Here is a 21808-nt window from a genome sequence, read left to right as displayed (position 1 = left end):
AGTCTGGCTCAGGAATCTACAACTTACACAGGAGTCCAGGAGGTGTCATCACAAAGGCTTCAGCAAGTTGGACTACTCAAGAAATAATCTGGTTCAGGTTATATTCTGGAAGGCATCCACTTGATCTTTTCTTTTCAAAAGCTCAGACTAAATTTAATTGATCATTTTTGAAATGTATCCTCCATTCCTTTATACTGAAATTCAACTGCAATTTTTTTTTATATAGTAAGAAAACCGAACCCACTTTTACAGTTTTCTCTCTCCATTAAAAAATTGTGAAAAATACAATTTCCTTCAAATTGTTGCACTAGATCAATTCTGGTGAAGCTGTTAGAATCACTGACTTTGCTGATTTTAGTGGATTTCTTTATTCCAACACACATTTTTCATTGTCAAAGATGATCAAACCGAACACTGAATTATTTGACCATAACATCTCTCTGTGCCAACTGTAGCACCACAAGGAGCTTTACATCTCATGCTATATCTTGCAGAAGATTGTTTGATGAGACAGTGTAAAGTGAGCTTTACTCCGCATCTAACCCATCTGGCACCCGGGTTTTTATATATAAGAGTGTAATTTTGTTGGCTCCCAAACACTGCCTTTGCGAATTGTGCACATTTGATCATTAGTTTGCTCTGTTGATTTCAGAAAGTACTGACCACATCGCTACTGATACCAAGCTGAATGGCCACTCAACCAGGTCAGCATTGAAGTAGACATTATTATCAGGGGAAATAATCAGTTATGTACAACAAAGGTATCTGTTAACGAGCAACAGAATTACAAAAGTGGCAATGGATCAGCTCCAACCGATCCTTTTTAGTCCCATGATTAGCCCATGCCAGCAATAGCTAAAGCCCTGGAATGATCCGTTCCCGTATTTATCCCCTTCAGGTAGCGAAGTGAAAGTTTTCTGAAATATGAAGATCAAGGTCAATGCAGCCTCAGGAGAGGGTAGAAACAGAAAGAATGAGGGGAGAGAAGAGAGTAGATGTTGAAGGAACTCTCACCTTTCAGCTGGGGTTGGCTGAAGGAACCATGAAAAAGCTGGACCAGCTCCAAGGGAAGTGAAACTGTTCTGATTGGGATTTCCTCAGACCAGTGGGGATAAAAATACTATTCAGTAATGGTATAAAGACAGAGAGACCAAGAGGGAGCCAGCAGGTTTGAAGTTTGCTTTCTGTACTATCAGCTGGTCACAGTCAAGGCAGTAATGGGAGTGCTCCAGTTGTGCTCAAGTATATCTGGGGCTGGGGAAGCCAGGATTTCTGCTCCTTATGGATATCCACCGATCTTTACTGGAAAGTGGATGTTTGTATACACAGCAATGGACTTCCCATGAAGAATGAATTTTTCACAAAAACTATCTAGGATCCCACATGAAGAAAGATCGGTAACCTTTCATGGGGAGGAGAAACAAAGAGGGAAAAATTTCACTTCATGGTCACGAAAGGACTCAGTCGGTGCAGATCCTGCAGCGTTTCCCAAAATTGCCCTGCCAGAAATGCTAGGCATGTACCCCCATTTAGTGTGATCACATTACATCACTCAAGATCTCATCTTCATCACCTGCCTTCTGAAATTTCCAATGATGGGGGGAAAGTTGCAATGAGCACAATCAAGGGATTTGGTGACCCAAGTTTCCAAGCACTGTGGCTCAAGCTAGAGAGCTCCCCGAAATGAGTGAAGGGAATGGGGGCTAAAGCAGACCTCCTAAGGACAGCAAGGACTACTCACGGAGGATGCATCTGACCCACTTGGAAAAACTGAAATAAACAGGCCCACAATTTTTTTTCATATCAAGAACAGTCAGCTCTACAGCCATGCCAAAGCATTGTACCAATCATCACCCATGCACCTCCCACCAGAGTGCAAGTATTAGTAACCTCATAGTTAGATCCTCAGTCTTCTGGGGGCCAAACCCCAGCAGGTCTCTATAAAAAGAGAAAATACTACTATTAGCAGCCACATCCATAGATTATCCCTGTACTTTTAACAGGCTAGCACATGGAACGCAGTCCTCCATTGCACAGTAGTGGCCAAAACTGCTGCAGACTAAACAGCATTAAGGCGCACATACCTGAGTGTTTCGTTGTAGATCTCAGCCATGCTGACGGTGATGGTCAGGTCCCAGTCTGCTGACCTCTCTGCTACTTCACCAAAGAGTAGCCGCAGAGCCCGCTGGTTAATCCCAGGGTCTTTGGGTGAACCCTGGAGAAATGAAGGTTGCTCATCAATGTTACATGCAGACTTGGCTGGGGAAAAAAAAGCATCTTTTTACTCCCCACAGATGGGGCGGAATTTACTGGCAAAATAGTAAAGAGAAAGTACAGAAAGAAGCAAACCCCATGATCAATTCGGAAACATAGATTTTATACAATAAATTGCACTCCGTTATGAAATATAAACACTGTTGAACAGGATAACAGACATCCTGCCGCAATGACTGATCAAGACTGATTATTCCAATGCTCCAGTTAGCGAAAGGATCTGAAAGCCCTTTTGAAAAAAAAGAGGTAGCTGAAAATAGTAGCATTCTGCCAGAAGTATAACTGTGATCCCAAAAGCCCATTAGCAAGCTCTGATAATTTTCAGTTCCTGTGGTGATGATATCCTGGAGTTGTTGCACTTCACCAGGGAGCTAATTTTATTATAGCCAGGTTAATTCAGGTCATTCACATTCACATCAGCTAAAACAGCAGTGCAGAATTTGGAAAGTATGTGAACTGGATTGAAGGGGTCAATGTGGTGCACTTCGCCAGTTTAAAAAAATGTCATTTGATCCCCTTACTCTCAAACTGCTTTCCCTGCAAAGTATCCATAAACTCTCGAGTTTCCTGACTCTATGAAGGGATTTATCCATTTAAATAGAAATTACAAGAGTTCCATCAAAAATCCTACCTCCATAGTATACGTCTTGCCAGAGCCAGTTTGCCCATATGCAAATATACAGACATTATACCCATCAATACAGGAAGTGATGAGGGCCTGGACTTCCTGGAATATCTGAGGGTTAAAAAAAAAGGAGATTAAGGAGCAGTTAAAATTCTGACAATAACTTTGAATTTTTACAAGACACGGAAGTCTGTTGAAAGGTTATCAACCTGAAATCTTAACTCTGCTTTTCTCTCCACAGTTGCTGCCTGACCTGCTGAGTATTTCCAGCATTTTGTGGTTTTATTTCAGATTTCCAGCATCTGCAGTATTTCACCTTTGCTACAGAAGTCTGGATGTTAAACTAACCACCCTTCACAGCAAAGCTCAGCTGCCAGTGTTTTTTCCCACTCCCTGGCCTGAGACACCTGAACCTATATTTGGGGGTTACAAGAACCTCAGTCGGCTTTGATAAGTTGGACAGCAACTCGCAAAGAGCCAGGGTGAGCCAGAAATATGTGATTTTGTAGGAAGGTCTAGCCGATTTGATGGAAGTGAACCAACCCGAAGCAAAGGGTCAGCTAATCCGAGAAGCATAAATTGAACCGATTTAAATGCCACTCACTCAGCGGAAGCCTGATCGATGCTGGGAACAGATGGGATCTTTGGTGCAAGTGTGTTCATTTAACTCCGCGCACCCTGCACACAACTGTTTACAGTCTTCCTACTGGGCAAAATGACGTCCATGATTCAAGGAGTTGCATTTATGTAGCACCTCATCACTGTCAGGATACCAAAAGGGCTTCGCTGCCTACAGATTACTTTGAAGTGTAAATCACTGTTGTGTAAGCAAATAGGGTAGTCGTTTTGCACACAGCAAGATCCCACAAACAGCCATGAGGTGAATGATCAGCTGATGTAGATTTGGTGGTGTTGGAGGAATGTTGATCAGGACACCCTCCAGAAAATACATACTTCAGTGGAGGTATTACAATTGCAGTGACAAAACTGACTTTCAGGGAGTCAAGACTGAATACAAAAAAAAACCCCTCACACAACTGGTTAAATAAATAAATACATCACATACACTAAACATGAGAAACTTCAACTATTTTCCCCACAAAGAAGCGACAGGAAACAGGGAGTGGCCCAGAGGAAACTGAATGGAAACAAAGTTACACAGTGCACAGGATATCATTATACATGCCCTTGATTCTCAGAAGATAAACTGATGAAGATAAATTCATACTTGATGGTGGATCTTAGCTGAAAATAAATGTTTTTGAATAAGTTTAGTGTATCTATTAACTGAAGTTTCTTTGCATTTTTCTGGGTTTGTTGTAGAATAATTGCTAAATGTGTGCTATAATTAGTCACTAAGTTCATTATTGTTCTATCATGTGACTATCATGATGGTAGGTGGGCAGATAGATGGACCGTGATTGTTTCTCATCTCGCAATTCCTAGAAGACTGGCGCCTTTAGACCTTTAACCAACCACAGTACTTACAGACTTGCACAAGATCCCAGTGAACAACTGATCAAAGATCAACCCTCATGTTACAATCACTTACATCTGCCTGCAGTGCATGTGGTTGGAAGACCTTATCCAGCTCAAACATGGAGGTTTTGCCCCGGTGTGATACATACAGAACCGCATCATCATCATTGTCAAAGGAAATTATATTTCTGGTGTTGGGCCCAGTGCCATCCTCTCTGGTTACAGGCCGAACTCTGCACAACACACGGATATTCCCTGAAGAACAGCAGAAAAGTGTGTGTCAAAGAAATGGAATTTTGAGAGCTGAAATGTGAACTTCCTTTTTGTTTCTACTGCATCCATAAAGTCAGCTCTTGACGACCATCTTCCTTCCCTCTGCTCTCATAGCAGGCATTGTGTGCCATTCACTGTTAGTTTCAGACCAATGTCTCCTACCCACAGTAATTGTACACAAGAGCTGCTGAATGAAGGTCTCTCCAAGCACGTTAAGAATAGACTCACCTCGGAGCCGTACCAGCTCATTGTGGCACTTCTTGCGCAGCTGCATCTCTCGCTTGTACTTGTGCAGCAGATCCTGATTTGTTTTCTTTGCTTCCTCCACTGCCTGGTAGATCTAAAAAGAAAAGAAAGCAAGACTTTCATTTATGCAGTGCCTTTCCAAAGCACTTTACAGCACAAAGGCAGGTTAACACGTATTGTTACCAAGAAGAAGTATGGCTGATCCACCAAAAAGTTACCACCACCACAGCAGGCAGAGCATAAAGACGGTTGGTCTCCATATCATGCTTACGCCAAGCTTACTGTCAGCTCGGAGCCTCCTGTTTTCTCACATTGCATCCATCCCTGCCAATTCCCCCACCCTTCCTCTCGTGGTGTATGTTGCAATACTTTGTGCCAAAGCATTTTCATCTCACCTCCCTCTTCGTCTGGTTTACAGCATCCTGCAGGAGACAGGGAAAATCCCGGACGTGGTTTTTCAGGCAGTTGTAATCGCTGGTTAGTGTTTTTAGGGCTGGTTGGATGGAGAGAAGGTTCATTCGAACGCCTGCAGGAAAAGACGAGAGGATCCACATTGGAAAGTCCCTCAGCTTTCCCCATAGTCTAGCATTGATATACATTAGGTGTTAGGCTGATCTCATAATAGGCCTTCACTCATTTCCTCCCTAATGTGCTGCAACTTCAATCTGTCCCTGCTCGTGATCACACAGGTTCCATACAGTTTGTCTCAATCTCCTAAAAGGCTCTCCACTGTATGCAACAGCAACAGATAGGCTAAATTGTGTCACTCATTACTATCCACATATTGTTCACAGACCCTATTAAATGCTAGTTCTTTATGCCAACCCCACCCATTGCCTCTTCTGCATCACCTACCATTCAGATTCTCGTGCACAGCCTTCATTTCAGATCGGGCTTGCAGGAAGACCTCTTCAATAGCCTGGTTCTTCTCATCTTCCATTGCCTGAAATGCCTCAAGCATCTCCCCATGAGTCCGCTCAAGTTCTGCTTCATACATCATGATCTGCAATTTAGATTAAGTGTCACTGCCAGGCAGTAGGCTTAGAACGTTTGACACAATGCGAAAGAGCAGAGAGGGCACTGAACTAGCAAGTGGATTCCAAGTTAATATACGTATAACTGAGTTAGCATTCACTCTAGTAGAAAGATTAACAAAAATAACTAAGTAATTTTGCATATCCTTGGCTATAGCTAGAGAGCAGCCACATCAGTGCCTGAAGTATCTGTAGCTAGCCAGTTACTGGAGTTTCATTAATGTTAGTGGAAGGGAACAGAAGATGCCATGGACTTGCCTGAGCTTGGAGCTGGTTTGAAGTTCGCCAGGAGTCCTGAAGCTGTTGTTCCTGCTCAGCCAGCAGCTGCCTCTGGATACTAATCTGCTCCTGAAGGTAATGATTCCTAGCCTGGGCTTCTTCTAACTCCTGCTTTGTCCTGGATGACTCAACTTCCACTTTTTTGGCAATATACTACACATGGTTTAAAAACAAGGTTAATGAAATCCGTTCACCAAACCCAGAATCAAGGCCAGGTCCAAAACATTTACATCTTCCCATCCACCCAGCCAACACAGACATGAATGTCTAGAGCAGTACACAGAGCACTGCCCAGCTCTAGATGGATGGAGAATTTTTCAGCCACAGACAGTTCTTGCATATTGTTGAAATTGTGAAGATCTAAAATAGCACACAGCCTTCTTTGCTGAACAGGATGAGAACAATGGTAGCAAGATTAATGGGAGAAGGCAGAGAAGTGGAAGAAAATGGAAAGAAAGTATTCTCTGATGGAAAGACTGATTGCAGACGCCACTGGTTCACTTCCATAAGCTACTGTTCAGAGCTTGACCTGACTGCACTGTGATCATATTAGCTTGTAGCAAGAGCAGGGGTTATAGTAACCCAGCGACTCCTCCAAAGGGGTTAAACTTAGTTGGGGAGGCGCGGATCAGCGGGAGAATGGGGAGGTGGAGGCAAGTGGGGAATGTTGGGTGCAGCAATGCCTCTGGAAGCAACAATTAAACAAAGAAAAGAATTAATACCCCATTGCCATAGGGGTTAGTTCGGAGGTAAAGCATTATTCTGATAGTCAGGCACCCACACCAAAACACAAGTTTTGATAAAGTCAGTCATCTTTCTCTTCTTCCTCCCATTTCTCCTTATTGAAAGGCCTTTTGACAGAGCTCATTACCAACTAAAGTTGGTGCAAAACTTGGTCAACACAAGTGGGGCCTGAGTGTCCACAAGGGTGGCAGAAAACTCAGGGGGTATGGACATCTTGGGGGTGTGATAGCTGTGGTTCAGTGGTAGAACTCTGTCCCGAGTCAGAAGGTTGTGGGTTCAAGTCCCACTCTACAGACACATGATCCAGACTGACAATCCAGTGCAGTACTGAGAGTGCTGCACTGTCAGAGGAACAGATGAGACGTTAAACAGAGGCCCTGTCTGCCAACTCAAGGTGAACATAAAAGATCCCAGGCACTATTTCAAAGAAGAACAGGAACGTTTTCCCTGGTGTCCTATACAGTATTTATTCCTCCACAAACATCACTAAAACAAATTATATGGTCATTATCACATTGTTGTTCATGGGAGTTTGCTGTGCCCAAATTGGCTGCTACATTTCCTACATTACTACAGTAACTACACTTTGAGAACAAAATGCTATAAAGTGCTTTGGAATGCCAAGGTTGTGAAAGGGCCCTATACAAATGCAAGTTCTTTCTTTTCTGATCCCTCCCTGCGAAACCTAGGCAGAATCTTTGTTTTAAAAATGAAAAAGAAATACGGAACCAAGTGTGAAGCAGAAATCAGAGCCACATGTGGATATTAGAGTCTAGATAAATAAACACCACTTGAAGTGAAGTTTCTGACCAGAGGAGAGCATGTAACAATAATAGAATAAATATCCAAACCAGCCTTTTCCACATCCGTAGTATAAAGTCTAATGCTCCAACCCAATGGCTCCACATCCTTGCTGAGCTATGCAGATTGTTTTGGAAGTGCAATTGCTTTTACCTTAACTGATGGTGTCGGCTGCTTGGCCAGGGCGAGATGGCAGTCCCTGATCTGCTTAGTCAGCTTCTCCTCCCTTTCAGTCTTCTCCTGAAGGACATCTTTGAGATGCTGTTCCAGCTCAGCCAGGAGCTGCGTCTTCTCTCCCAGCTCCAGCTGCAGGCCAGTTGTTTGCTCTCGCAGCCGCATTTTTTCCTGTGGCAGGGATCAGAACACGAGATCAGTTTAAACACCCAAAATCAAAGATAAACCTGTCAACATGTCTCTCAGAAACGTTAGGTTGATTTTCTTCCCTCTCCAGTTGCTGCTGGAACTTGGCACATTACTATATTTTCTGATTTTATTGAATGTTTACAATGAATGCACTGCTACCAACAGTCCCAGCAGGTGCGTCAGAAGCAACAGATTGAAGCACAGTTGTTTCATTGTTAGCACAGAGTGTGGGAAAATGCTGGTCATATTTTACCTGGGTGCAACTGCCAAGACTGGGATCAATGTTTTACTAGTTACAGCCTCACCTGCACCGATCCTCACCTCTGCTTTCTTTGTAGCTTTGGAATTTGCCACATCAGAGGGCTGTGGATGTTCGGTTAATGAGTGCACTCAAGATGGAGATCAATAGATTTTTGCACAGTAAGGGGATCAAGCGATATTGGAATAGGACAGGTAGTGGAGTTGAGGTAGAAGTTTAGTCATGATCTTAGTGAATGGGCTCCTCCAGCTCCTATTTCTTATATTCTTTTGCGCGCGTGTCGAGGTTTCAGCCAGTGTTTCTGTTCACCAGCAACCCTTGTAGGTGAGTGCAAGTGTGCAGCTAGTAGGTGATAGCAGAATCAGGTTACACTGCTCCACATCCCTAGTACCGCACAAGAGGGACATAGGCACCAATGAACTGTAGCCCCGCAAGAAATCAGCGTTTGCAGGAGACGTGTGGTAAAACATCATTTCCTCCCAATTATCCTTCTGCCTGTCTTGTGAACAGAACCTCTGCTGAAGGTTTCATCCTACATTCAGAAATCAGGTGTTTGGCCAGAGCTGAATTGAGATAGAGGCCACAGGTCAGGACTTGGACAGTGTCCACAAGAAACAAATCCAATCCGGCCAATTACCGCCCCAGTCAACTCCCATCATCGGCAAAGTAATGGAAGGCGTCGTCGACAGTGCTATCAAATAGCACTTACTCCGCAATGACCTGCTCACCGATGCTCAGTTTGGGTTCTGCCAGCGCCACTTGGCTCCAGACCTAAATCACAATCTTGGTCTAAACATGGACAAAATAACTGAATTCCAGAGACGAGGCGAAAGTGACTGCCCTTAATGTCAAGGCAGCATTTTCTGAGTGCGGCACCAAGCGGGCCCAGGCCAAAGTGAAGTCAATGAGAATCGGAAGAAACTCTTTACTGGTTGGAGTCACACCTCGCACAAAGATGGTTGTGGTTGTTGGAGGTCAATCATCTCAGCCCCAGGAGATCACTGCAGGAATTCCTCAGGGTAGTGTCCTAGGCCTAACCATCTTCAGCTGCTTCATCAATGACCTTCCCTCCATCACAAGGTCAGAACTGGGGATGTTCGCTGATGATTGCACAGCATTCAATACCATTCGCACTACTGAAACTGGCTAGTCTTATACCTTCTACTCTCCACAAACTTGAGGTCATCCAAAACTCTGCTGCCAATGTCTTAACTTGCACCAAGTCCCATTCCCCTATCACCCCTGTGCTTGCTGATCTACACTGGCTCCCAGTAAAGCAATGTCTTGATTTTAAAATTCTCATCCTTGTTTTCAAATCTGTCTTGAAGCCTCGCCCCTCCCCATCTCTCGAATCTCCTCCAGCTCACAACCCTCCAAGATAACTGCAGTCCCCTAATTCTGGCCTCTTGTGCATCCCTGATTTTAATCACTCTGCCACTGGAAACTGCATCTTCAGTTGCCTAGGCCCCAAGCTCTGGAATACCCTCCCTATACCTCTCCACCTCACTTTCCTCCTTTAAGACACTCCTTAAAACCTACCTCTTTGACTAATCTTTTGGTCAGCTGACCTAATATCTTCTTTTGTAACTCAGTGTCATACTTTGTTTTATAATCCTCCTGTAAAGCGCTTGGGACATTTCATTACGTTAAAGTTGTTATATAAATACAAGAGGTTGTTGTTGAAGCAGTTTGTGCCAGCATGCAGCAAGACCTGAACAATATTTAAGCTTGGGCTGAAAAGTGGCAAATAACGTTCGTGGCACACAAGTGCCAGACAATGACCATCTCCAACATGAGAGAATCCAACCATCTCTCCTCGACATTCAACAGCATTACCATCGCTGAATTTCCCATCATCATGGGGGTTTCCATTGACCAGAAATTTAACTGGACCAGCCACATAAATACTTTAGCTACAAGAGCAGATCAGAGGCTGGGAATTCAGCAGCAAGTAACTTACCTCCTGATTCCCCAACGTCGGTTCACCATCTACAAGGCACAAGTCAGGAATGTGATGGAATGCTCTCCACTTGCCTGCATGAATGCAGCTCCAACAACACTCAGGAAGCTCAAAATTAGCAGTCAATAAGCCTGTTTGATCAGCACCCCATCCACCACCGATGCACGGTGGCAGCAGTGTGTACCATGCACAAGATGCACTGCAGCAACTCACCAAGCCTCCTTCAACAGCACCTTCCAAACTCGCAACCCCTAACACTATGAAGAACAAGGGCCTGGGAACACCATCACCTGAAAATTCTCCTCCAAGCCACGCACCATCCTGACTTGGAACTATATCGCCATTCCTTCACTGTCACTGGATCAAAATCCTATAACTCCCTCCCTCACAGCACTGTGGGTGTTCCTACACCACGTGGACTGCAGTCGTACCTTCTCAAGGGCAATTAGGGATGGGCAATGAATGCTGGCCTTGCTCGTGATGCTCACATCCCATGAACAAATAAAGTAAAAACATTCTTTGGGAATAAACTGATGACTCTGACATGAGATCCAACAGCTAGGATTAGAGTAGACTTGTTAGAGCCATAGACTTCGAGATCTGCACTGCAAGGTACCCAATAGAATTTGTAGACTTGATTTATTCTGATAATCTGCACAGCTCAATCACCATTTCTCCTCAAGCTGTACTTTCAACATCTCTAATTTTTTTTAGCCTAGTCCAATTCACAAACATATTCATTACCCCAACACAAAAGTGATACCCCAACACAAACAGTGTCCACAGCCTCTCCTTCTGTTCTGACGCTGGCTTCAAATTGTTTGATGGAATAAGTGTTTCAGTAAAAAAAAATGACAAAAAATTGCTCCCAACTCAATTTGCATATTATACAAATCTCACAGGGATACCATCATCAAATTCCCTAAGATTACACCATCCTGACTTCAACTTATATTGTCACTCCAGCATCATCGCTGGGTAAGGTGCTCTCGAATTCCATCCTTAATATCACTGTAGCAGCCACATGGACTGAGGCGAGTGAAGGGGATGACCCACCATCATCTTCTCAGGACAACACAGCAGCGCAACTTGAGAATATATACAAGAACTCAGAATATTTCTCCAGTAGATTAGTGTGATGTACTGGGTTTGAGCGCCGGGTGGAGTATTTCCTTACCATCCCCTTCATCATTTTCCTAACAGCATTGTTGGAATACCTTCACCACAAGGACTGGAGTAGTCAAAGGCAGCCTGCCAGCACCACAAGGGCAACAAATGCCAGCTTTGCCAGCAACACTCACATTCCATGAATCTATAGGATAATAGGTCCTGTTGCACTCAGCAAATCCCAAGTGCACCAGTTAAAGGGCTCCATGCCCTGTACCCAAGAGGTTCCGTAAAGCGTAACCAACAAGTTCACCAAAACTATGGCTGACACCCAGCTTGGTGTTCACCCTGTAACAGAGAGGTCAGCCTTGGTTCCATGGTAGCACTCCAGGTGCTTGAGTACGCAATCTAGGCTGAGTACTGAGAGAGTGCTGCACTGTCAGAGGTGCTGTCTTTCAGATAAGATGTTAAACCAAGGCTCTGTGTGCCCTCTCAAGTAGATGTAAAACGTTCCACGGCACTATTCAAAGAAGAGCATGGGAGCTCTCCCTTGTTTCTCAGCCAATATTAATCCCTCAAACAATATCATTGAAAAAGAAATGATCTGATGATCACATTGCTGTTTGTGGGACTTTGCCGTGCACAAATGCATTGCTTCATTTTCTATAACAGTGACCACAGTTTAAAATGATTTAATTGACTGTGAAGCACTTTGGGACATCCTGAGGTCGGGAAAGGTGCCATATAAATGTTTACCTTGCTGTGCTCACAGTCGGTGCACGCAGAGAGAGAGAGCCGGAGCTGCTGCAGCTGGAGCTGGGTGCTATTTAATTCCTGCTTCAATCGATCATTCTCCAAGACCAGTATTTCTAAATGTTTCTCCAGGTCGGTCGTGCCCTGTTGAAGAAATAGGCAGACAATGAGTCCCAATTACCCACGGGCATGCGAGCTCAGGAACACAAGATTTTAACAAGTATCTACTTGTGGTAACAAAGCAGGAGTCTCACCAGCTCAGAGCACAGTTTGCTCTGTTCCTGCGTTTGGTCAGACAGCTTCACTTCCACCCCCTCTAGCTGTGGGCACAACACCAGGGGTTAGACACACGTACCCATCACAATGCTTCACTCATTGTCTCTACTTACAAGAGGCAAAAAGGTGGATAACACTGTCACTGAGAACTACGGGCAACTCAATACTGAGGCCCAAAATAGAGGCACCCGACTTCTAGGCAGCACTGCATGGCAAGCATGAGAGAGGCACAACCTGAACACTCTCCAAAGTTGAAAGCTATCCTTTCAGAAGTGCAGGCACTGGCTGAAACCTCACATGCCATTACCACGTAGCTGCATGGTAACGACAACAGAGCAGATTAAACTTCCTGTCATTAGGCCCAGCCTGACCTGTGCAGCCCTGTGCTCTATCGCACCTCTCTCGACACCTGCACACAAGGCCAGAATACCTGAGACTGCGGAGTTCTGCCCGATGCCTGCCGTTTGGGCTCAGTCGTGTTCAGCTCCTCTTGAAGCCGCAATCTGTCTTCCTGCAGACAGTTGATCATCTCGATGTGTTTTTGAATGACTCCGAGCGATTTCCCCACTGGACAGGAGAAACAGGGAACTTTCCCACCTGGTGATAGGAGAGAACATTGAGTCAGAGATATACAGCACAGAAAAAAAACAGGTCCTTTGGCCCATCGTGTCTGTCCCTGCCATCAAGCACCTATCTATTCTAATCCCATTTTCCAGCACTTGGCCCATAGCCTTGTATACGATGGAGTTTCAAGTGCACATCTAAAACTTCTTAAATGTTGAGGGTTCCTGGCTCTACCACCCCTTCAGACAGTGTGTTCCAGATTCCAACCACCCTCTGGGTGAAAACATTTTTTCCTCAAATCACCTCTAAACCTCCTGCCCCTTACCTTAAATCTATGCCCCCTGGTTATTGATCCCTCCGCTAAGGACATGGGAAGCAGACTGTCCGATTCCATGCAATGGTTTAGACAAAACAGAAAATTCTGGAAATACCTAAGAGGTCAGGAAGCATCTGCAGAAAGAACTAGTGTTGACGTTTTGGGTATAAAACATTCCTCAGAACTGTAAGATACTAAAGTTGAACTGCTCATGATATTGGTTCTTTAGAAGCCACCCAACATGCCATGTGAAGAAACTGGAATGATTATGGTAACCTCCCCATATCCTCCAGATGGAATCTCACACTTTTGGGATAGAGACCTAAAGTACAACTACCAAACAGAACTGTAGTGAGAGTCAGGTGACTCTGTAGTAGCTGTTAAACTAGTTACTTTCTGCTGTCTTATCAATAGAAGTTTCACAGAAGTGAATCACAAAAGAACTCCCATCACTAATCAGGTCTGCTCCTGGTTTTAATCCCGGCTGAATTGATGATATCCCTTTACAGCTGTAGAGGGTACACAAGGATCTACATGCGACTACTCTTCAGAGCTCTTCCAATGAAATTTCAGCCTCCACACCAAGTGAGATGATGTCAACCTGAAGCGGGGCCTATTGCTGCTGACACAAACTCAAAACCAAAGCAGTACAGGTGGTTAGGCTGCTTTCAAACTGATTCAACATCACAAACCTGAATCAATTCCCAAATGACATTTGCAAACTTGCGAAACAGCATATCGTTTTATATCTGCACTTGCAGGGCAATATGCATTCAAACCCCTAAGGCTCTCCGTTCATCCACACCCTTTCCTTTGAAGTATACGCTCCCATTCCTTGGTTTTCCTGCCAAAAGACATTACCTCACTCTTAAGCAACATTAACTTGCATTTTCCACCCACCTTAACATCTTTTACAGCTCCTCTCAGTTTGCTAAAACACCTACTCTTGTGTTGTCAGCAAGTTCTGACAGTCTTCCCTAATTCAAATCATGGGATAAATACAAGTGGACCCAGCCCTGCCCATTGGAGTTCCAGCCTTCTCGAATCAAAAGCATCACTTGTTTACCCAAATAAAACCAGAAATGCTGGAAACAAACACTCAGGTCAGACAAGCGTCTGTGAAGAAAGAAACAGAGTTAATGTTTCAGGTTGATGACCTATCATCAGAACAGTTCGGATTTCCCGCACCTGCAGTATTTCACTCTTGTATACCTATTGAGCCAAATTCTATTTCTGGTCAGTTCACCAAGTTTCTACTTGTGCTGCTAGATTGTCTCTGCTTTTTTTGTTTTGAACAAGCCTACTGATATATCTCAGTGAACGTTTTCTGAAAATCCACATACCTGACATCTACTGCATTCGCTTCATCTGTCTAAATCATTCACTTCTTCAAACAATACTCAAAAAGGTAAATTGTGTTTGACAAATTAAGAAATCCACATTGGTGGTCCTCGATTACCCAACATTTCTCAATGTTTATTAACCTTATCTCAAACTATGGATTCTAAGGGTTTGCCCACAGTTGACATTTGACTAAGTGGTCTGTAGTTACCTGGTTTATCCATATTACCCTTCTTCAACAAAGGTGTTAACATGGGCTGCTCTCCAGTCCCAACTTCTGCAACCATCAAGGCCCAGTGTTATCCATCCTAAATTTCACATTTTTTAATATAAAAGCATCAAGCCTATTTTTACAGTTCACTAAATTATTTCACCTCCTCATTTGTAACAATCAATGCAAAATATTTAATATCCCTGGCATCACTTCATCCTCCACAAGTAGACTCTGGTCCTACATTATTCTTTTATTTTTTTCATATGCTGATTAAAAACCTTTATTATTTCCCTTTATATTAGCTACCTTAGCCTTTTTCATATTCCTTCTTAATTTTCATTTCCATGTTCCCACCATAATTGCTATATTCCTCATGATTTTCTTTATGTCGTCGACCCTAATTTTACCTTATGCCTCCCTGTTAAATTCCAGTTCAGCTTCAATCTCTATTAATCCATGGAACTCTATACTTTGAAGCGTTCCGTTTTGCCTTAAAGGAATATATTTATCTTGTATTCTACCCGTCTTATTTCAACATTTCCCGTTGCTCATCCCTAAACCTGTTTTCTAACCAGTTAATTTGTGTCAGGTCTCATCTTATCTCACTCAACATAGCCTTTTTTCAGTCCACTATCCCTATCTTTGATTCTTTAGTAACCTTTTCTATTCTGACATTGAAATTAACTATATTACAATTGTTAATTCACAAATGTTCTCCTACTCCCATCAGTTACTTTTCCCACTTCATTTCCCAGAACTAAAATCCATCAATGCTTCTTTTTGTTGGACTAGAAACAGTGATCTAGGAAGCAGTCTGGATGCATTTTAGAAAAGATTCCCAACTTTGATAACACGCATGACCTTTATTCCAATCTAATATAAAAGCAAAATACTGCAGATGCTGGAAATCTGAAATAAAAACAAGAAATGCTGGAAATACTCAGCAGGTCTGGCAGCATCTGTGGAGAGAGAAGCAGAGTTAACGTTTCAGGTCAGTGACCCTTCTTCAGAACTGACAAATATTAGAAATGTAAAAGGTTTGAAGCAAGTGAAGCAGGGGGTGGGGCAAGAAATAACAAAAGAGGTGTTGATAGGACAAGGTCACAGAGAATAACTGACGAGAAAGTCGTGGAACAAAGGCAAACGGGATGTTAATGGTGCGCTGAAAGACAAAGTGTTAGTACAGAGAGGGTGTGAATAGACTGTAAAGCACAAAGCACTCCAAGCACAAACATTAAAAAAAACCAGAAACAGTGGGTAGGCACAGTAGAAACAAACTAACTGAGCTTACCCACTGTTACTGTTTTTTTTTAAAAAAAATTAATATTTGTGCTTGAAGTGATTTGGATCTTAACTCTACCCACCTGCCTTGGCTCCATTCCTTTTATACCCTTGGCTAGCAAAACATCCATCAATCTCAGAAGAAAATTATTAATTGAGCTGGCATCTACTTCTTTCTGTGATAGAGAGTTCAATACTGCTACCATCCTTTGCATAGAGTGTCTCTTAGCTTCTTTCCTAACTGGCCTGGCTCTGATTTTGAGGTCATGTCCCCTCATCCTAGACTTTCCCACCAGTGGAAAATGTTTCTCTCGATCAAATCCTTTCAAAATCATTAAAACCTCAAATCACCCATTAACCTTCTAAATTCCAGGGATTTCAAGTCTAGGTTATGTAATGGCTCCTCATAATCTAACACTTGGAGCTCTAGACACATTCTGGTGAATTGGTGCTGCAATCTTTCCAAGGTCAATATGCCCTAAGGTGTGGTCCTCAGAACAGAATCTTTCGTGTTCTAACTAGTGATTTGTATAGCTGTAGCAAAACTGATTCCCTTTTATATTTTAGCCCTCTATTTATAAAGACTAACATTCCATTAGCCTTTTTGATTATTTTATGTATCTTTAGTTTGTACTGATATAGAGGCACTTCCTGGATAAGATCGGAGCCGAGCAGAAACTTGAAACTCAGTTCCTATCCTGATAGGAAAGAACGTGGCCAAAACAAGCACACAGAATTTAGAACATGGATTCTGACCCGCCACCCCCACGCTGCCAAGTTCCTTATCTCGGTCACAACACTGAGGGAAGAATTTCTGGAGGAAGGGAGGTGAAAGCCAGGGAGGTCATTCCATACAGCTGGTTTCAGAGTGACATTGGCAGAGACCTGGGAACTAGGTAATCAACCTCCTCTGACTGTTGTCTGTAACTAAATTACAACAAGTCCTGTTCGCCCATCAGCCCCCGATGCTCACTGACCTATATTGGCTCACAATCTCCAAACACATCCATTTTATACCTCACATTCTCAAGTTCAAATCCTTCCAGGGCCTCACTCCTCCCATCTCTATAACCTCCCCCAGCCCTACAACCCTTCAAGAACTCTGCATTCTTCCAACTCTCACTCACTGCACCCCACTATTAGCAGCTGTCCCTTCAGCAGTCTAAGCCCTAAGCTCTGGAACTCCCTAAACCTATGTGTCGCTACCTCTCTTTCCTCTGTAAAGACGCTCCTTAAAGCTTACCAAGCTTTTGGTCACCTGGCCGAATATTTCCACGTGTGACACGGTGTCAAATTTGTCTGAAAATGCTCCTGTGAAGCACCTTGGGAAGGTTTACTAAGTTAAATGCACTGTATAATTACATAGAATGTAGAAGTCGTTGTTGCTGTTGACAGACTGGGGACATTCAATGGGAGAAGCATCACAAGAGGCATTAAGTGCACCTAATAAAACTGACACCAATGGATGTGACTGGTTCAGTGGAATGGGACAGCTCCATACCCACTCACCCTCTCTCAACATTTCCATTTTGTTTGACGTGAGTTGCATTGGCAGAAGACACCTTGTATTTAAATCTTGCAAATTTGTCTAAGTTTTCCTTCTCTGCTGATCACAGAAACACAGACAGTGAATCCCACTGGAATACAAGAACCTAGGAACATAACATCACAGAAAGGTGGCCTCGGATTTGTGTTAGGGCTCTACCATACCTCAGCCAAGTGACCACCCTTCACATGTGAGCATACAGAGTGCATGTTGGAAGATTATTCAACAATGGGAGCAGTGTGCTGCATCACAGCTGGGCTAGTCCCACCAAGACCAGGTATCCACACATAGTACAGATCCACTGCACAGTCATCAGCAGGACATCTAACAGATTTATTTCCCGTCCTAACCCAACCTTCAGGCCAACTGCTGTCCTGTCTAAGATTAACCTAACTCAGCAGAGACTAGGAATGAACTGAGTCAGTGTTTCACCAGGAAGTTCATGTATCCACTGAGATATCAGGGGCAGCTTTTCTACACCAATTAAAAATCAGCTTGTCAGCTATCACTTGCCATTTAGTCTGTACGACTCTCTCAGCTGCACAAGGAGTCAGCACACTGCAGGTGGAGGGGCCGTGGCAGAAGTTGGCACTCACTTTACACGGAGGCGAGGGGGTGGGGGAAGATGATGCTCACTGCAATTTGGATCTTTTGTGCTTTCTAGTCAAACTGTAAATTACAAATCAGGGGTTTTATTTCAAATTAATAAATTACAGAATAAATATTAAACTGCAAATTCATAATACTTTCTGGCATTGAATTCCCTCCTCCAGATTTATCCAACACTTGGATATATTGAAATAAAATGTAGGAAGTGATAAACTTGCAGGAGTAATAAAGGTGAAGAGACCTGGAATTGTCATCAGCAATGGACTACAACAATAAAGTGAACTTCTCCATGACAAACCGAGGAACTCACTCTCCTCACTCGAGAAACCCCCAACTACATAATTTCACATTCACTATCAGCAAGGATCCAGGTCCCCGGATAGACAGTCAGAGAATGCTTCAGACTAGGCTAAGGAATGCCTCGTCAGTTATAAAATTATAACACCACAAGTACACACACACCCAAAAAGAGCAGACGGGAAATTTTATAAGAACTTGAAGCATGAAATAAGAAGGACCATTTTAGTCAAAACAAGGCTTCTTTCTGCAGGTCAGTTAACAAACTGCATAGTCACACGACTTGCTGCAACCTTAATCTTGCCTCAAATCAGCACTGTACGTGAAACCGGCAAACAGAGAAACTCTGAAATTGGTCCCTTAGTTAAAAAAAATTCAAAGATGTAAAAAAAAATCGACAGGAAATTCCAAAACACTTCAGTCTCAGCTGTAGTCGACATTGTGTCAAGATCCATCAGACATCTATAAAAAGATAGCAGCCAGTCACTGCTCTGCAACTGTTCCAACTGAGATCAGTTAGCACAGTGAACCAGACTTTCCTCCCGGGGTGCAACCTGGAGGTTAGATCCAAAAACAAGCCCATCTTGCCCATGTCAAATTATGCTCAAATTTCCTATCAATATCATTAGAATAAACATCTAGAGTTGAGGTCTAAGGAAAATGAACATACGCCATATATTCCTTCATTAAGAATGAAAATTGAAGTTTCAATTCATTCGACCATCGGACACAGCATGTTCAAGAACTTAAAATCGGGGAAGCTTTTCAATTTTCAATACACCTCTACTTATGATATAAAAATGCATTAAAAGAAAAAGATGCAGAGCAGATCTCTGAGGATAAATCTTAAAAACAATAAATAGTACAAAATACCAGTTTCATGCTACACCCGAAAATCTGGCTGTAATTTGAAGAGACCCTTTGAGCAAGCGCAGGAAACTCGTGTATGAAGCTCTGCAAATTGGGGTAAGGCCAGTTTTACTGGAGATGAGTTTGTCTATTGATCCTTCCGTCCAATCGTAAAAGATCTAGGCCAACAGCAGGCAGGCCCTGATCCGCCACGCAATTCTTGGGCAGACCCCACTCAAAGAAACTAACTCTTAAATTGGTATCGATAGTGTCAGCAGGAGGAGAAAAGTCTGTCCCACTGTCCTCAACATTTTCCCAACTCCATTTTAATTTTCTTTTAGCACTTCTGTCTATCCCTATCCCCTCCTTCAATTTTGCTTTGATCTCTCTTTCTCGCCACCATGCACTCTCATTTCTCACGACATGTCTCCTCTTTCATTTTTGTTTCCCCTCATTTTCTCTTCATTCTCCACCTTGGTTTCCTCTATATGCTCTTCTTTTACCTCTGCACCGACTCTCTCACTATCCCTTCTTTTACCTACTTCCCTCCTTTACTCATGTCTCAACTTATGTTTCTGCCTCTTTCTATCCTTTGGCTCACATGTATTTGCTTTATTCCCTCCTTTACTTTTGTTTATTTATCGCGATTCCCTTCACTTTTGTTTCTCCCACCCCACCCTTCACTTGTTTGTCTGTTTCTCTCTCTTCTCTCTTCACTTGTTTGTCCATATGCTCCTTTATTTCTGCATCATTGCTTCTAAATGTTGTTTGACCTCCCTCTATGCCCATCCCTTTCACTCATCTTCATGGTTGTCCGTTTCTCCTGCCCACGTTTGCTCAACTCCTTCTTTAGCATCTCCTTCATGTCTGTTTCTCTCTCTCTCCCTATCTGTTCCATTTCCTTTCCTCTTCCTGTTCATTCTACTGTTTTGCTCAGTCCAGATTAACACAGTTTCAGAAACATGGCACTGGGTAACCAAGACACTTCAGAAATAGCTTCTTCAACCAGTACTAATAAAAGGAACACCTCTGGGCATGGATAGTTGATAGTTTGTTTAGTTGCCCAAAGAAATCAAGCAAGCATCTCTGTCACTTTTTAATGAGGATACCGACAGAAGAGTCCAAGGTGAGTTTCTTCAAAAGATTTTTGTTTGTCCAGTAAAATCACAGTCATTTCTACCAGAGAATCTAATTGGTCAGCGAGATCCCCCAAAACCACAGCAGGTCTGTGCTTTAGTTTGTGGAGCAGATCTCCATTCAAATGAGCCAGAAGTTGTATGTGAGCCAGTGGTACCAGCGGAGTGAGATGGGGGCAATGACCATGTATAATGACACTGAGTGGGGGGAAACATTTGAGTGTCAGAAGGTAGGCAAGGGGCAAATGAACTTTGTTTTTGTCACAAATGTTTCCAACAGGAATCAAGAACAATTTAGCATAGGGCCAATACTGAGGTTGCTTAGTTCACTGTGAAATCACATGGAGCCTGGGCCCCGTACTAGCATCCGGTGCCAGCGAAGCATCCAGAACTTTCCGTACAATGGCTGACATCGAGTATTAATTGCCAGCTTTAGACTGACTGCAAAGCCATTCCTGTGATCAAGTCTGAACTGGTTCAAGAGCAAGTTGTTGAGACAGAGACAGGGAGGAGCAGGGAAGTTACATACAATGCAGGATTATATTGAGATTTACACACCAACAGTCAAAGGTCAACATTAGGTAGTCTTAGAGACCGTACTGTGCATGAAGCCCCCAAACTGAATGGGCGAATTAGTGCCAGGATACTTGGCCTTCACCTGGTTCTAATGCTAGGGTAAGGTGGTGGAACGGGGCTAATTTCAACATCTGAAGAGGCCAATTTGACAGATGCACCAGCCCTATGCCAGATTTCCCCAGCCACTGTATGATGGAATGTATTGGCTGCAGGTCACAGTGCCTCCTACTTGAGAGTCATGTTGCAATATGCAGCAGACCCCCAAAGACACTAAAGGGAGCCTGTTTCTCACTCTTTACCCACACAGCCTCAGCTTAAACACAGTCAACTGGGAACCAATCTCTCAAATTGTTTTACATCTTTGTACCAAACAGTGCCCTAGTGACCTGCCAGTGAAGTTACCCTCCGTTACAGTGACACTGGCCTGGGCACAAGAACCTGTACACCTTCTCCAGAAAGTGAAAATGAACAAGATGTGATGGACATACACACTGGACTTAAAGTTGATTGTGGGGGAAATGCATACGCTTAAGTTCACTTTCACTAGAACCACTTGATTGAATGTAGATCTCCATGTCTCTTGTCCCTTTCCCCAGTCACCAACCA

At 43.3% G+C, this 21808-nt stretch overlaps 1 protein-coding gene across 7 annotated transcripts in view; it reads right to left on the bottom strand.

The window, feature by feature from the left end:
• kifc3 (kinesin family member C3) overlaps nucleotides 1-21808 on the bottom strand; it is a 57480-nt gene that overhangs the window by 19272 nt on the left and 16400 nt on the right. For 5 of the 7 annotated variants that reach the window (XM_068049688.1, XM_068049690.1, XM_068049691.1 and 2 more), the window contains 12 exons: nucleotides 12904-13070; nucleotides 12452-12517; nucleotides 12201-12341; nucleotides 7909-8100; nucleotides 6190-6363; nucleotides 5753-5900; nucleotides 5293-5423; nucleotides 4880-4991; nucleotides 4452-4633; nucleotides 2906-3010; nucleotides 2085-2215; nucleotides 1891-1938 (listed from right to left, as the gene is read on the bottom strand). In XM_068049688.1, coding sequence (XP_067905789.1) covers nucleotides 1891-1938; nucleotides 2085-2215; nucleotides 2906-3010; nucleotides 4452-4633; nucleotides 4880-4991; nucleotides 5293-5423; nucleotides 5753-5900; nucleotides 6190-6363; nucleotides 7909-8100; nucleotides 12201-12341; nucleotides 12452-12517; nucleotides 12904-13002 — 1529 coding nt within the window. In that variant the 5' untranslated portion in view covers nucleotides 13003-13070. The remainder of the gene's footprint in view (nucleotides 1-1890; nucleotides 1939-2084; nucleotides 2216-2905; nucleotides 3011-4451; nucleotides 4634-4879; nucleotides 4992-5292; nucleotides 5424-5752; nucleotides 5901-6189; nucleotides 6364-7908; nucleotides 8101-12200; nucleotides 12342-12451; nucleotides 12518-12903; nucleotides 13071-21808) is intronic. The other 2 variants (XM_068049693.1, XM_068049694.1) reach the window with 2 other exon arrangements.

The sequence above is a fragment of the Heterodontus francisci genome, chromosome 17, assembly GCF_036365525.1.
Source record: "Heterodontus francisci isolate sHetFra1 chromosome 17, sHetFra1.hap1, whole genome shotgun sequence".
Taxonomy (NCBI): domain Eukaryota; kingdom Metazoa; phylum Chordata; class Chondrichthyes; order Heterodontiformes; family Heterodontidae; genus Heterodontus; species Heterodontus francisci.
This window is presented reverse-complemented; position numbering and strand designations above follow the sequence as displayed.